General features: G+C 54.4%; 1 protein-coding gene across 1 annotated transcript; it reads left to right on the forward strand.

Moving 5' to 3' along the window:
• The first annotated feature begins 7,843 nt into the window (after nucleotides 1-7,843).
• Nucleotides 7,844-12,972, forward strand: FOXA1 (forkhead box A1). Its single transcript, XM_004436387.3, has 2 exons — nucleotides 7,844-7,956; nucleotides 10,308-12,972. The coding sequence occupies exons 1-2, from the start codon at nucleotides 7,885-7,887 to the stop codon at nucleotides 11,643-11,645; spliced, it is 1,410 nt and encodes a 469-aa protein (XP_004436444.2). The 5' UTR covers nucleotides 7,844-7,884; the 3' UTR covers nucleotides 11,646-12,972.
• Nucleotides 12,973-13,301: the final 329 nt, after the last annotated feature.

Below are 13,301 nucleotides of genomic sequence, written 5' to 3' on the forward strand. Positions count from 1 at the left end.
ATCCAGCCCGCCGACCGCATCATCGAAAGCGTTTGAAAGAAAACAAACCTCCCCCAGATCTGCTAGCACCCTAAGTCTCCAAGGCGGATCAGGCTCGACCTGAGTTCTGAGCCCCTTGCCCGGGCCTCGGTGATGGGGTTTCAGAAGGTGGAGAGCCGCCAGGAGAAGTAAGCGTGGTCTGAAAGCAGGTAGCTTGCGGCGCAGATACCCGGCGGCAACCGAGCCCTGGCCGAGCCCCACATCGCCCGCTGCGGGTGAGGGGTAGGGGGATGGGACATTAGGGACACCAGATGCGGCTGGGGTATTGCGCTGCCAGGTGGCTTCCCGAGTGACAGCAGCCCAGAAGAGAAGGAGGCAGACGTGCTTCCTCTCTCAAGGGCTCCCACGCATGCTTTCATGCAAATAAAACTTCAGGAGGAGAATGTGACACGAGGGGTCTCCAGTTAACACCTTGTAACAACACGGCAGGTTCTGAGAGGTTTGGTGGGCCTTTAAGAAAGTCATTACATCACACGGAGAAGGCATGTGGAACGAAATGCTTTGGATCCTAAAGACAATTAAAGAAGGGAGGCAATTAAAGAAAAGGCTTGTTAATTTCGAGCTCGCTGCCACCGCCATGGCGCGCTGAGAGCCGGGCACCCGGGAGGATCCTGCCTGTGACGTTCGTTGCGCAAACCCGGCCCAGCAGGCGCCCCGCGGCCCGCGTGCCCCCTGCGCCCCCCGGCGCCAGGGCGGGCACGCAGAGCGCCTCGCGCTGGAAACCCGGGCGCACAACCCCAGACTAACAGAGAGCTCTGCTGCCAGGCTTTGCCTTCTCCGTGCGTGGGCTCGGCTTCATTTGCTTGCCAATTTAAACACACTATTTAAACATGGACGTTTCCTTTACAGCTCCTAGTGAAACATTTTGCTTGATGGAAAGTTGATGGGGTTCTTTAACTGTTAATCAATAATTGCTATTGAAAGGCGCGGCTGCTGCCTTTTCACAGCAGAGAAAAGTGCAGTATTTTCTGCACTGGGTATTTTCTGCCTTGGGTCACACCTTGACGGCCCTAGATGGGCAAGAGCGGCCCTCATTCTGCCCAAGTCCAGGTACTGGTAAGGCGTGGGCATTTCCGATTTGATCATGTAACCCTGAAGATTTGTGTTAAAATCAAGCATCGATGCCAGGGGGAAAGTCATGCCCTGGGGCCGGAAGCCCAGTAATCCCAGGGCTCTGAGACCCTGGCCATTCTTCCAGAAGCATCTGTCCATCAGTCCATTCATTCCACAAGCCCATCAGGCTGAGACCCCTCCTCTCACTCGGAGACTTTGGAGTTGGCGGAAACGGTTTCTGAATTCCAGCATCCTCTCCCCTGTAACGCCAGCCTGGCCAGTCTCTGAATCGGGGCAGTTAATTCATTGAGTCAACAAATCCTTATTGAATGTCTACCCTGCTCTAGGCTCTGCTCTGGCAATGGGGACCACTGTGGTCCCCACCCTCAAAGAGCTTCTAGTCCAGTAGGGGAGACAAAAAAAATGAAAAAGACATAAATGGAATTTGCTGTCAGGGAGTGAGAAGTGCCTGGCAGAAATCTAGAGCGAGGTGTGGACCTAGGGAAGGCAGGGCTCAGCTGGTTGGGGAGGTCTGCAAAGTCCTCACCACAGACCCAGGGAGGCTGTGCCGGGCTTGCCACCACAGGTAGTGCCCAACGTTGGCAGCTGCCTTTTCTTACTTTAATCCATTTATAAGGGGCAGCCAGGCCGGCAGCATTCAGAATGTGGCCAGAGTACCTGCAAATCTTGCTGGTATCCACGTGACAGAGAAAGCTGCCAAGGAGGCCTCTTCCTGGGGTGTCTATTTAGAAGCATCCAGCCTGCAATGTGAGTTAAGTCCTGGTTTTCTCTGTGGCCCACAGGACAAGGAAAATCAAACAACTTCAAACCAATACACTATTTTTACAGCAAAACTTTCCTCTGATATTAGCTCTGGAACAGCTGCTGGAAGTCCCAGAAGCAGCCACTCAATAGTGTCCTCTAATCAAATTTTAATTTTAAATAATGAATGTAACCTCCCTCCAGGCATGCCGATAAGTTAGTCTTTTTGTTAGTCCAAAGTACAATTTTAAAATTAGGGAAAATTAGGGGAAAAAATCAGGAGGTCAATACAGTGAAAAAAGCCTGGCTAGAATGCATTTTTACCTTTTTTTTCCCATGTGTAGGATATGATTTATATGATTGTTACAAAAGCATCTGTTAAATAGAACTACGTAAATTTGAGGGTAATCACATTTGAATAGCCAAAGTTAAACTACCAGGGCCTTCTGCGGGGCCGTGGGAAAGCTTCTGGGTGTTTGTGTGGGGTGCGGGGGCGGGGACGGGGGCGGCTGGGTGGGTGGTATTGGAAGGGGGTGGTTCAGGGACTGAGAAGCTAAGTACTCAACGACGTTCAGGAAGGATTTAGGTTTAAGCTGGCAGCCTCGAGGCAAGAGATGATGTTCGTTCAGTTTTCTGAGGCCCTCCGTTTCCATCACTGCTCCCCATTAGCGCGAGCTTCCGCCCTGGGGAGGAGTCGAGGTTCTGACTTACCCCCGCCCAGGCTTCGAGCCTCCCAGCTCTTGTACACCCGGAGCAGCAGGTGGGGGAAACGCCGTGATCTCAAAGCGCCCTGCCCAGTGTGTGGCACACAGTAGGGCCTCAGACGCTCTAGTCCCTTTCTGTTCTCCGGCCTAAAGCTTGTCACGTTTCTCACTAATTTTCCAACTCTGTGTCTGAAGCGTGCATTTCCAGTCCCTCCCCTAGGACCCCAACCATAGGGGGTTCAAGTAGCCAGAGGAAGGTGTGGGCACCACTGAGCAGAGACGGCGCAGCAGGCGCGCAGGAGTGAGGAGAGACTAGCTGGGACTGGGCGCTTCCCCAAGCTGGCGCTGACCAATGTGAATAAAGCAGTCGGTAACTCGGGGAACCCAGCTGCCTGGAGACGCGCCACGACCGCGAGGACCCAGGCCTGGGGGGCGGGAGGACGGGGGACACCATGTCCGCCGCCCCGGCCTCGAGGGAGTGAGGTTCCCGTTTTCTGTGGGGACCGAGGGGACAATTTTTCCTTCGTTCCAAGGCTAGTGATTGCCCTGGAGGGCCAGTCGCCCTTCCCAACGTTTCTCTTTTGAATGCATTAAAATGCGAGTTGATTTTGGCAAGGCGATGCTCTCGCTCACGGCCAGAGGGACGGTTTTGTCGCCTGCGGGCGAGGCCGGGTGGAGAGCAGCTCCGGCTCCGACATCCGGCTGCGGGCGAGCCAGGCCCGCGCCCGGGGCCGCTCAGAAACCCGGCGGCGGCTCAGCAGGGGAAGGGACAAACCCAGTGGTGAAGAATTGGTATTAAAATTTTACATTAACGTTTTGTCAGTAAAGTGAAAGCCCTGGTTCTGTGTCTGTGCTGGTCCAGGCTCGGGGTGCGGCCGGGAACCTTAGACCTCTCCGCACGGCACTGCCCACAAGGCAGGTTGGGTGGTCCCAGGGCCCTACCTAGTGCGGGTAGGACGCCTCCTGAGTTGGCAATTAATTTCTTGACTAATGATTTAACGATAGAAGGAAGGGCAGAGGAAGGAAGGTCTGTTTCAGTGCTTCTCCTCTCCCGGCCCCCTGCCTCAGACTGGGGCGGCGGGGGCCCCCCGAAGGCCGGGCAGCCGACTCCCGCAGTTGGGGACGGGGTGGGGGACGGGGTGGGGGCTGTCCTCTCGGGCGCCGGCCCTTCCCCAGCTCGGGCACACACCTCGGCCGGCGAAGGCCAGGCACGCGCAAGTGCAAACAGTTGCTTCCAGCGTCCCAGGCCTTCCTCGGTGCTAAACTGATCCGGGTCCGCTTCGAACCGCGATCAAGACACCAGGTCTTAGCTTCGTCGCTTCTGATTCTCCCCGCAGGCGGAGGATTTAAGTTTCTTCTCTGTGCGGCGGATGGGGGCCTGCGAAGGAGCTCGGACCACCCTGCCCGGAGCGTGGCTGTGCCCACGGCGGCCGAGACGTGGCCACAGCGCCGTCGGGGATAGGGTCAGCGGGGAGAGGGGACAGACTAGGGAGAACCAGAGAAAGAGAAGTCCTCGGGAGGCTCCAGGGTCATCGCAGAGCCCCGGCGCCCCGGCCCTGCTCTCCGCCCACCCCGCGGTCCCGCTGAACGGGAAGGACCCCGGCGCCGCCACAGGCAGCCTGCTGGGCCCGAGGCGCGAGCCCCTGGCCTTTCCTTCCGTCTCTCGCCGTCGTCACCCTCTGCTCCTCCTTGCCCCGGCGAAGAGCTGCGGGAGGGGATCGCAGCCGGGTAATGGTGGAAGGGAAGCGGAGGTGGCCGAGTGTGCCGGCTGGGCCGTGCGCCGCCCGCTCCCACGGCCGGACTGCACCGGGAACAGACGTCGAGGGCGTAGAAGCTTCCGGGAAGGGCGGAGCCGCTTCCAACGCCCTCTGCCACTGGAGTACCCGCGCACCCCACCGTCTTGAGCGCCCCGGCTTCCTCCGCCCGAGGAGCCTGCCTTCCCCGCCACCTGGGCCACCCCACGCTCGCGCAGACCCGTCCTCGCCCGGACGAGTTGGCTCGGGACGCCCCAAGAGCCGCCACGAGGCTGCCCTCGTAGCTCCCCTGCCTCAGGTCCACCCAGCCTCCCCGAGGCTGAAGATAGGGCTAGCTCCCCGGGAAGCGCAACACAGTCTTCCCAAAGCGTAAAGACAGGGCCAATTTGGGAGAAGAGGTTGGAAACCGGCAGGCTGCAGCAGCCAGCAACCCGGAGGTAGCAGCTTTGTTTTATTTATTTGTTGTTTATTTTCCAAACCAAAGATCCGGCATGGACCTGATGATTCGCTTTTAAACCTCGGGGAAATGACTGGCTGGCATCTGGGTACACTAGAACTTCACTCTGAAATTTGTTAGGTGTTCTGGAATACCGCCACTGAGATGGAGAGAGGCTGGGAGCTAACCAAGTTGCCACCTTTCCTTCTTCTTGGCCTCTGGGAGTCAGCTCCATGAACCAAAATCTCTGGCTGAGGGAGGCGTGCGGGGTTCCAGTCTCGCCTGGCGGTGCTCGCTGGGGGCGCCTGCGGGAGGATTCAACATTCCCTCCCCACGACAGGAGGCGCTGTGACCGCGGGAATTCCTGGGGCCGCGGACCCGGGAACCCCCAAGCTGGATCTAAAGCTGACGAGTCCACTCTTCACTACCCGTCTTAGGCGGCTTTGAAGAAGCCCTGGATAAACTTCGCTTTGGCCATTCCGCTATGAACAGTGGGCTTTTTTTCCCCCTTAGGTTGACTTTTTTTTTCTTTTTTTAAGATGAGGCCTAGTAGGTTTGGGAAGTGGGTTAAAAGAGGAAGAATATTTGATTTTTTAATTGACCCCCTTTAAGCAGTTTTTTCCCCTTAAAGCACTGGCTTTTTTGCACCAGAGAAGCTATTTCTAAGTTGTCACTACCCGTAGAAAAGACCCTAGTCATGCTCGACGTTGTTGAAGAGCCAAGAGGGCGTTGGAGGAGCACGGCGGGAAGGAACAAGGAAGCTCATTAGCACTGAAAGTCCCCCCGGATCAGGCTGAGGAAGCTAAGCATCCGGGTACTTTACAAATGGAACTAAGGTCCCGCTGCTGATGGGAACTTTTGCACAAAACAATTAGTTTCTGACTATCGCCCCGAGACATATGTGCAGACCCACACATTTGCAGATACATTTACACAAACTGATGGACTGACTCGCAGCCACAGGGGCAGGCTGCAGTCGGGGAGGGCGCCTGCTCTACTGAGTTCCAGGTGGATTTAATTTCACTCTCATTCCTTTCCTTACAATGTGACATTCCCCTCCTTTTTGTTAAAAAAAAAAAAAAGGAATTGTAATCCAATGCTTTTATCTTTTTTATTTCCTTAACTGCACATCTTCACCCTCTCATGCTCCCCTGCTGATTTAAGAGATGTGTTTGGTTCAAGGATTTAACGTGATTCTGTTGCCAGATTTCAAGGAAGAAAGATTTAAAAGAACAAAGCACAGGGGGAAAAAAGGTATCTGTTTGGAAGACAAGTTAAAACATATTTCTTAAAATGAGATTAATAACATTTTTAAAACTTTGCCAAACAAGAATATTTTGCGATTCTTAGTCATTTTAGAAAGATTTTATTGCTACTTAAAGAAACCTAGTGGTTCTACAGAGGCTACAGCACACACATGGTCACACACACACTCAAAAATACACATGGTCACATTCACTCAGAAACTCACACACACTCAGAAACACACACGCACCATCGCGCAACCTATCACCTACTCAGTGTCTATCACCCAGTCACTTCAGTTGGTCCTTCCCAGGACTTATGGGCAATTCACTACCCACGGCCTCCTGGGAGCCAAGAGGCTTGGCTTGAGGAAGAACTTCCCACCGATGTCCAGGACCGATTAGGAGCGCCTGGGGTCCTAGCCCGGCCCCCGCAGGTCAGAGATGGGACCACGCACCGCCGGAGACCACCAATGGCTTCGCCCTGGCACCTCTCTAGCCGAGCAAATGCATTCCCGCGCCCGCTCCCGGGCTCTCCCAGCTAACGCGCGTATTTAGGGAGATGTCCCCTCCCCCTGACCTTTCCCTATCAGAAACCAGACGGTCGCCTCTAGCTCAGTCCCCGAGGCTGCGGAAGGGGGGCGGGAGGAGGAGCTGGGCAGAGGGAGGACGGCCCGCCTCTGGTCCGCCTGCCCTATCACACAGACATCTGTTCTCAGTTTCTTCCTCTTCGTGATCGCTACAGATGACAAGGGAGTAGAGCGGACCGAGGCGGAAAAAAAAAAAAAAGTTATGTCATAAAGATATAAAACGGTGCTGTGACTCACCTGCTCTTAGCCGCAGGTACGGGTTTCGTGTGTGGCAGCGTCTCCTCTCTGCTAGCCAGGAGCCCGGATTGGCCTAACGTCACTAGTTCGGCTGACTCAGATGGCCGAGTTTCTAGTGACGGGACAAAAGTGGGGCTTTTTCCTTTTTCAAGCCTGAAGTTGGGTAGGGGGACGGGGCGGGGGGTATCGTATACTCCAGTCTCCCGGGGTTGAACTTTAGGTCAGGAATCAGGAGGGTGGGGGCTGGAAGCGGGCAGAAGAGCAGCAGGGGCGCGGGCCGAGGCCGCAGCCCAGGTCTCCGGAGGGCGGTGGGTCCCCCTGGGGAGGGATCCTGGGATCATTTAGCCCGCACTGCCCCGCGAGCCGGGCTCCAACGCCACCGCCCCCTGCCCTTCTCCGGCTGCGCGGTTCTCATTCAGAACCCACGCCAGCCCGCCCAGCCCCGCCTATTTTTCTTTTTTCCTCTTCCAAAGGGGGTTACACCCCCCACCCCATTTCCCTCTTCCCCCAGCCTCTGGGCTTAAACCAATTACGCTGCCTTGCAAACAAAGTGAGGGCCGGGTTTGGGGGAGGGGGCGCGGCGGGAGGGGGCGCGGGGGGCGCGCGCGGCGGAGGCGCGGCGGGGCGGGAGGCGCGGCGGCCAGGCTGGCGGGCGGCCGCCTCGCAGGTGCACCTCGGGCTTTGTAGGTGCGAGCGTCTTTGTGCGGCGGACAAATGGGGAGAGGACGAGGAGGTGGGCACTCGAGCGACGTAAGATCCACATCAGCTCAACTGCACTCGCCTCGCAGAGGCCGCCCGCTCACTTCCCGCGGAGGCGCTCCCGGGCGCCGCGCTCCGCGGCCGCCGCCCGCCCCCGCCCGCCGCGCCCCCGCCGCCGCCGCCGCCGCCGCCGCCGCGCGCGCCGCGCCCCGCAGCGCCGGGCTTCCTCCTCGCTAGGGTGGCCTTGGGGCGGCGCGGGCGCTCGGGAGACTCCGGCCGCTCGGCTCCCCTCCCCCGCCCCGCGCCGCGGGCCGCCCGTCGCTTCGCACAGGGCTGGATGGTTGCATCGGGCAGGCTGGCTCCAGGATGTTAGGGACTGTGAAGATGGAAGGGCATGAGAGCAGCGACTGGAACAGCTACTACGCGGACACGCAGGAGGTAAGAGGCGGGCAGCGGGCGGGACGCTCCCGGAGCCCGTGCCGGGGGAGGCCAGGCGAGGCGGCGCCAGGCAGGGCGGGAGGCGGCGGGCTGGGGGCGCCCCTCTCCGTGCCACCGCTGCCCGCCCACCCGGGATGGCCCCGGCCCGGCCTCGGCCGGGCCTCGGAGCGAGATCTGCCGCCCCGCGGGGGAGACTGGCCTCCGGCGCTCGGAGCCGGCGAGAGGGTTTTAGGAAGCTCTGGGTTTCAAGGCACCGGCTCTGGGAAGCACTTGCCTCTTCCCCGCGGAGAGCGGGAGCCGGAGCCGGGCCGGGGTAGCGCGGGGTGGCGGGCGGGTGCCGGCACCAGTTGGAGGCAACTCTGAGAAAGCGCGAGTTCTCCGGCAGAGCGGCCCCTTCCTCCCGCGGCTGAATTTGCAGAAGTCTTCTGATGAAAGCGCGCTGCAGCTACATTGAGCGTCTTAATAATGAAACGATTCCGAAATTTTATAAAACTTCTTCAAAAGCCCTGTTTAGGGAGAAGTGTGTTCATTCTTCTCTGGAACCGCTGGGTGGCGCTGGTGCGAGCTGACTTTTCCTCCAGCACTCCGGGCGGAGAACCTGTTTCTCTTCATTGTCCCCTTGGTGGCACATTCATGTGGTTTATTTTACAATGTGCACAAAGGGATTCCGAGGAAAACCAGGTACAGGCAGGACCACCACCTACTATAAGTATTTCTCTGGAAACAGCTGGCGATTACCCCCAAACCTTTACCACTATGGAAAACGCTTTTTGAAACTGCCTTGGATAATCTTGGAGACAGGAAAACAAAAAATGAAAACCAAAAGTAAAAATACTTTAAGACATGGACACAAAAATTTAGAATCAGGAGATATTTTCATGGTAATGAATGTATTTAGATTTGTGTATATGTGTTCACAAACTTACCTCGAGTTTATTTGCATACCATAGCAGAGTGTGTTCCTAGTTAAATCTGTTTTTTCATCTTGTATGTTTTCAAATGAAGTCATATTTGATGATGAACATAAATTTAAGGGTATTATTATTTTCATTAATTATCAGAGAAGTAGTTTTTATATTTCTGGACTCTGTATTTTTAACACATCTAGTGCATTCCCAAATTGCTGTTGATAAGGGTTTTCTCCTACTGTTGATTTAAAAAGGAGCTCAGAACTCTTCCTCACGTTTAATTCAGATACAGTCAATTAAATCTCCTTTCGAAAGAGTTTCCTTACAGGTGAAAGCTGAAAAATAGGAAGTAGAATAGCATTAAGAGAAAATAAGTAGACTTTGATTTTGGAATTTTAAAGTACTTGAAACTATTCATATAGTTTCAAAATCCAGGCTTTGAAATGATCAGCGGCAACTTATCAGTATTGGGAAAAAAACAGATGATGATTTCACCAAATTGTGTCGCCAACATTTTCAAACATTAGGGGGCTAGAAATAGGCAATGAAATTAGTCCAAGTTTTTGAATGGCTTCAAGACGTTACATGTCAAGTCATGTTACAGTTAAACGTACGTAGTGCATTGATATTATTATGCACTCTTCCCTGCCCCTTCTCCTGTTGTGGATCTATTTTTAATTTTTTTCCAAAACATTTAACTTCTGAGTTTCTTTCTCTTTTAATATTACAGTTGCTACAAGTAGACGGAAAACACTACTTGTACATATAATAAACAACAAAAAAATCACCATTGGGAGAAAACTGCTAAGGCAGTAGAGGCAGTTGTTGGGAAATGGATGGTCGTATAGCATGCATGATTTGCTCTGTCGGGGCGAGCTGAACAGCCGCCCCGCACAGCTGAGGCCGCTTGGCGGTCAGCAGGGCCTGGCAGGCTTAGGCGAGATGGGCTCAGAGCTGGTGCCCTGTTGCCTGCCCCTGGGGGCTGCGCCACGGAACCCACCTCACCCTTAAGGTAGAGTGAATAAGCAGTTGAGTCAGAGATTAATTCTATTTTCGGAGTTTTAACTCCTTTTAACCAAAAGGGCGCTTTGCCGAGGCTGGTCTGAGGTGGAGACTCGGATACTGCCTGGCGTGGATGGAGGAGGCGATGGAGGGTCCTAGAAGCTGGCCCGTGAGCCTGGCGTGTAAGGCGATTACACATCTTCCTGGGGGCATATTTTCTGCAGCGCTCGTCTTTCATGCCTGCCGCGCTAGGATTTTTCCCCTGCCGGGCAAGACATTTGCTCGTTCCGGGGAGGGCGCCTGACGGTTTGCCCCGGGTGGGGGTGCCGTGTTTGCAGAAACGCTCTCCGCTGGTCTCCGGGCTCGCCCGGGCCGGTGGGCCGCCCGCGCCCCTGCTAACCGCGCCCCTCGGGGCCTCTCCCCTCGCTGTCCCCGCTGCAGGCCTACTCCTCGGTGCCGGGCAGCAACATGAACTCGGGCCTGGGCTCCATGAACTCCATGAACACCTACATGACCATGAACACCATGACCACGAGCGGCAACATGACGCCAGCCTCGTTCAACATGTCCTACGCAAACCCGGGCCTGGGCGCCGGCCTGAGCCCGGGCGCCGTGGCCGGCATGCCGGGCGGCTCGGCGGGCGCCATGAACAGCATGACGGCGGCGGGCGTGGCGGCCATGGGGACGGCGCTGAGCCCGGGCGGCATGGGCGCCATGGGCGCGCAGCCGGCCGCCTCCATGAACGGCCTGGGCCCCTACGCGGCCGCCATGAACCCCTGCATGAGCCCCATGGCGTACGCGCCGTCCAACCTGGGCCGCAGCCGCGCTGCTGGCGGCGGCGACGCCAAGACCTTCAAGCGCAGCTACCCGCACGCCAAGCCGCCCTACTCGTACATCTCGCTCATCACCATGGCCATCCAGCAGGCGCCCAGCAAGATGCTGACGCTGAGCGAGATCTACCAGTGGATCATGGACCTCTTCCCCTACTACCGGCAGAACCAGCAGCGCTGGCAGAACTCCATCCGCCACTCGCTCTCCTTCAACGACTGCTTCGTCAAAGTGGCGCGCTCCCCGGACAAGCCGGGCAAGGGCTCCTACTGGACGCTGCACCCGGACTCCGGCAACATGTTCGAGAACGGCTGTTACTTGCGCCGCCAGAAGCGCTTCAAATGCGAGAAGCAGCCAGGGTCCGGGGGCGGGGGCGGCGGCGGCGGCGGCGCCAAGGGCGGCCCCGAGAGCCGCAAGGACCCCTCGAGCGCCGCCAACCCCAGCGCCGACTCGCCCCTCCACCGGGGCGTGCATGGTAAGGCCGGCCAGCTAGAGGGCGCGCCGGCCCCCGGGCCCGCCGTCAGCCCCCAGACTCTGGACCACAGCGGGGCGACGGCGACAGGGGGCGCCTCGGAGTTGAAGACTCCAGCATCCTCGGCTGCACCCCCGATCAGCTCCGGGCCCGGGGCGCTGGTATCTGTGCCCCCCTCCCACCCGGCGCATGGCCTGGCACCCCACGAGTCCCAGCTGCACCTGAAAGGGGACCCCCACTACTCCTTCAACCACCCCTTCTCCATCAACAACCTCATGTCCTCCTCGGAGCAGCAGCACAAGCTGGACTTCAAAGCCTACGAGCAGGCACTACAGTACTCGCCGTACGGCGCCGCCTTGCCCGCCAGCCTGCCGCTCGGCAGCGCCTCGGTGGCCGCCAGGAGCCCCATCGAGCCCTCAGCCCTGGAGCCGGCCTACTACCAAGGTGTGTATTCCAGACCCGTCCTAAATACTTCCTAGCTCCCGGGACTGGGGATTTGTCTGGCGTGGCCATGCTGGTAGCAGGAGAGGAAAAAAAAATCAACAGCAAACAAAACCACACACACCAAGCCGACAACAGCATAATAAAATCCCAACTATTTTTATTTCATTTTTTGTGCACAATCTTTCCCCCAGTGCGAAGGACTGTTACTTTGTTATTGTTATTCATAACACCTTGTGTATATTATTACAAAGAAAACCAACCCCAAACCAGCAAAATGTTTTCCTGCAAAGTTGAATGATCCACAAGTGTATATATAAAATCCTCCTACTTCCTTGCCCCTTGTCCCTTTCTTCCCTCTTTCCCCTCCAGACACATTCTAGTCTGTGCAGGGTTTATTTAAAAAAAGAAAGATGGTCAAGCTTGTAAAATATGTTTGTGCTTTTTTCCCGCCCTACCTGACCCCTCCACGAGTTTACAGGTCTATGGCAATACTCTAAACCATAAGAACTGAAAGGCTGAAGAAACAAGTAGACACCAGGGGCTGTTAATAGTACTGAGGGACAATACCGCTGTGATGCAGCAAAACATAAACGGATTACAAACGTCAGAGCCATTTGTTTTTCAGCTTACATTTCCAATACATTCAGATAGCAGATGTCTTAAAATGAAATACATATATATTATGTATGGACTTATGCACATGCTCAGATATGTAGACAACCTCCATATATTTATATAACATATAGAGGTAACAGGTAGGTGACATACATTTACATTTTCAGGAGTTGCCTGACCAAGAAGTTACAAAGACATGCCCCCGCCCCTGTCCTCTCCACCCACATACAGCCCTGGGAATCAATTCCTCAAAATTGCCCTCCTCAATGACTCTGCTCCTTGCTTTGCAGAGTGCCATGGTCATGTTATTCTGAGGTCACATAACATGTATAAAATTAGCTTCTATGTATCTATACCGTTTAAAGAATATTTTTTCCAGATAAAAGGGAATATTACAATGTTGGAGGAGAGAGAAATTATAGGGAGCCATATTTCAAAATTTTGTCCAAAATTCCAAAATCCAATTGATTGTGGCCATTTTAATTATTGCCATTGTGTGCTTGTTTCATTCAGTGTTAATGCACTTTTCACAGTTGGACATGGTGTTAGTATAGCCAGACGGGTTTCATTTTTCTTCTTCTTTGCTTTCTCAATGTTAATTTATTGCATGGTTTATTCTTTTTTTTTCTTTACAGCTAAAATTGCTTTAAATGATGGTTAAAATTACAAATTAAAGTGTTAATTTTTATCAATGTGATTGTAATTAAAATATTTTGATTTAAATAACAAAAAATGATAAATTTTAAGCCGTGGAATATGTTCTTGATCAATTGCAGTTAAGGACTTTAAATAAATCAAATGTTAACAAAAAAGATTTCTGTTATTTTCCTTAATTAAATCCAAAATAGATATTCTGAACATGATATTTTTCAAAGTCCAGCACAGAATATAAATGACAAAAAGGAAAATAATCTAAAACGAAATTGTTTTGTTTATGTTTATTATATGAACGTGTAGCTAGTAAAAAGCAGTTAAAGAAATTCAATAAAAGTGGGTAGATAAATTGATTTAATATCCCCAAAATTGAGATTTTTGAAGATGCTTTATTCCCAGTAATACTTCGATTTTTGACATGG

This window comes from Ceratotherium simum, chromosome 3 (genome assembly GCF_057802395.1).
Source record: "Ceratotherium simum simum isolate JZ-2026a chromosome 3, ASM5780239v1, whole genome shotgun sequence".
Lineage (NCBI taxonomy): Eukaryota > Metazoa > Chordata > Mammalia > Perissodactyla > Rhinocerotidae > Ceratotherium > Ceratotherium simum.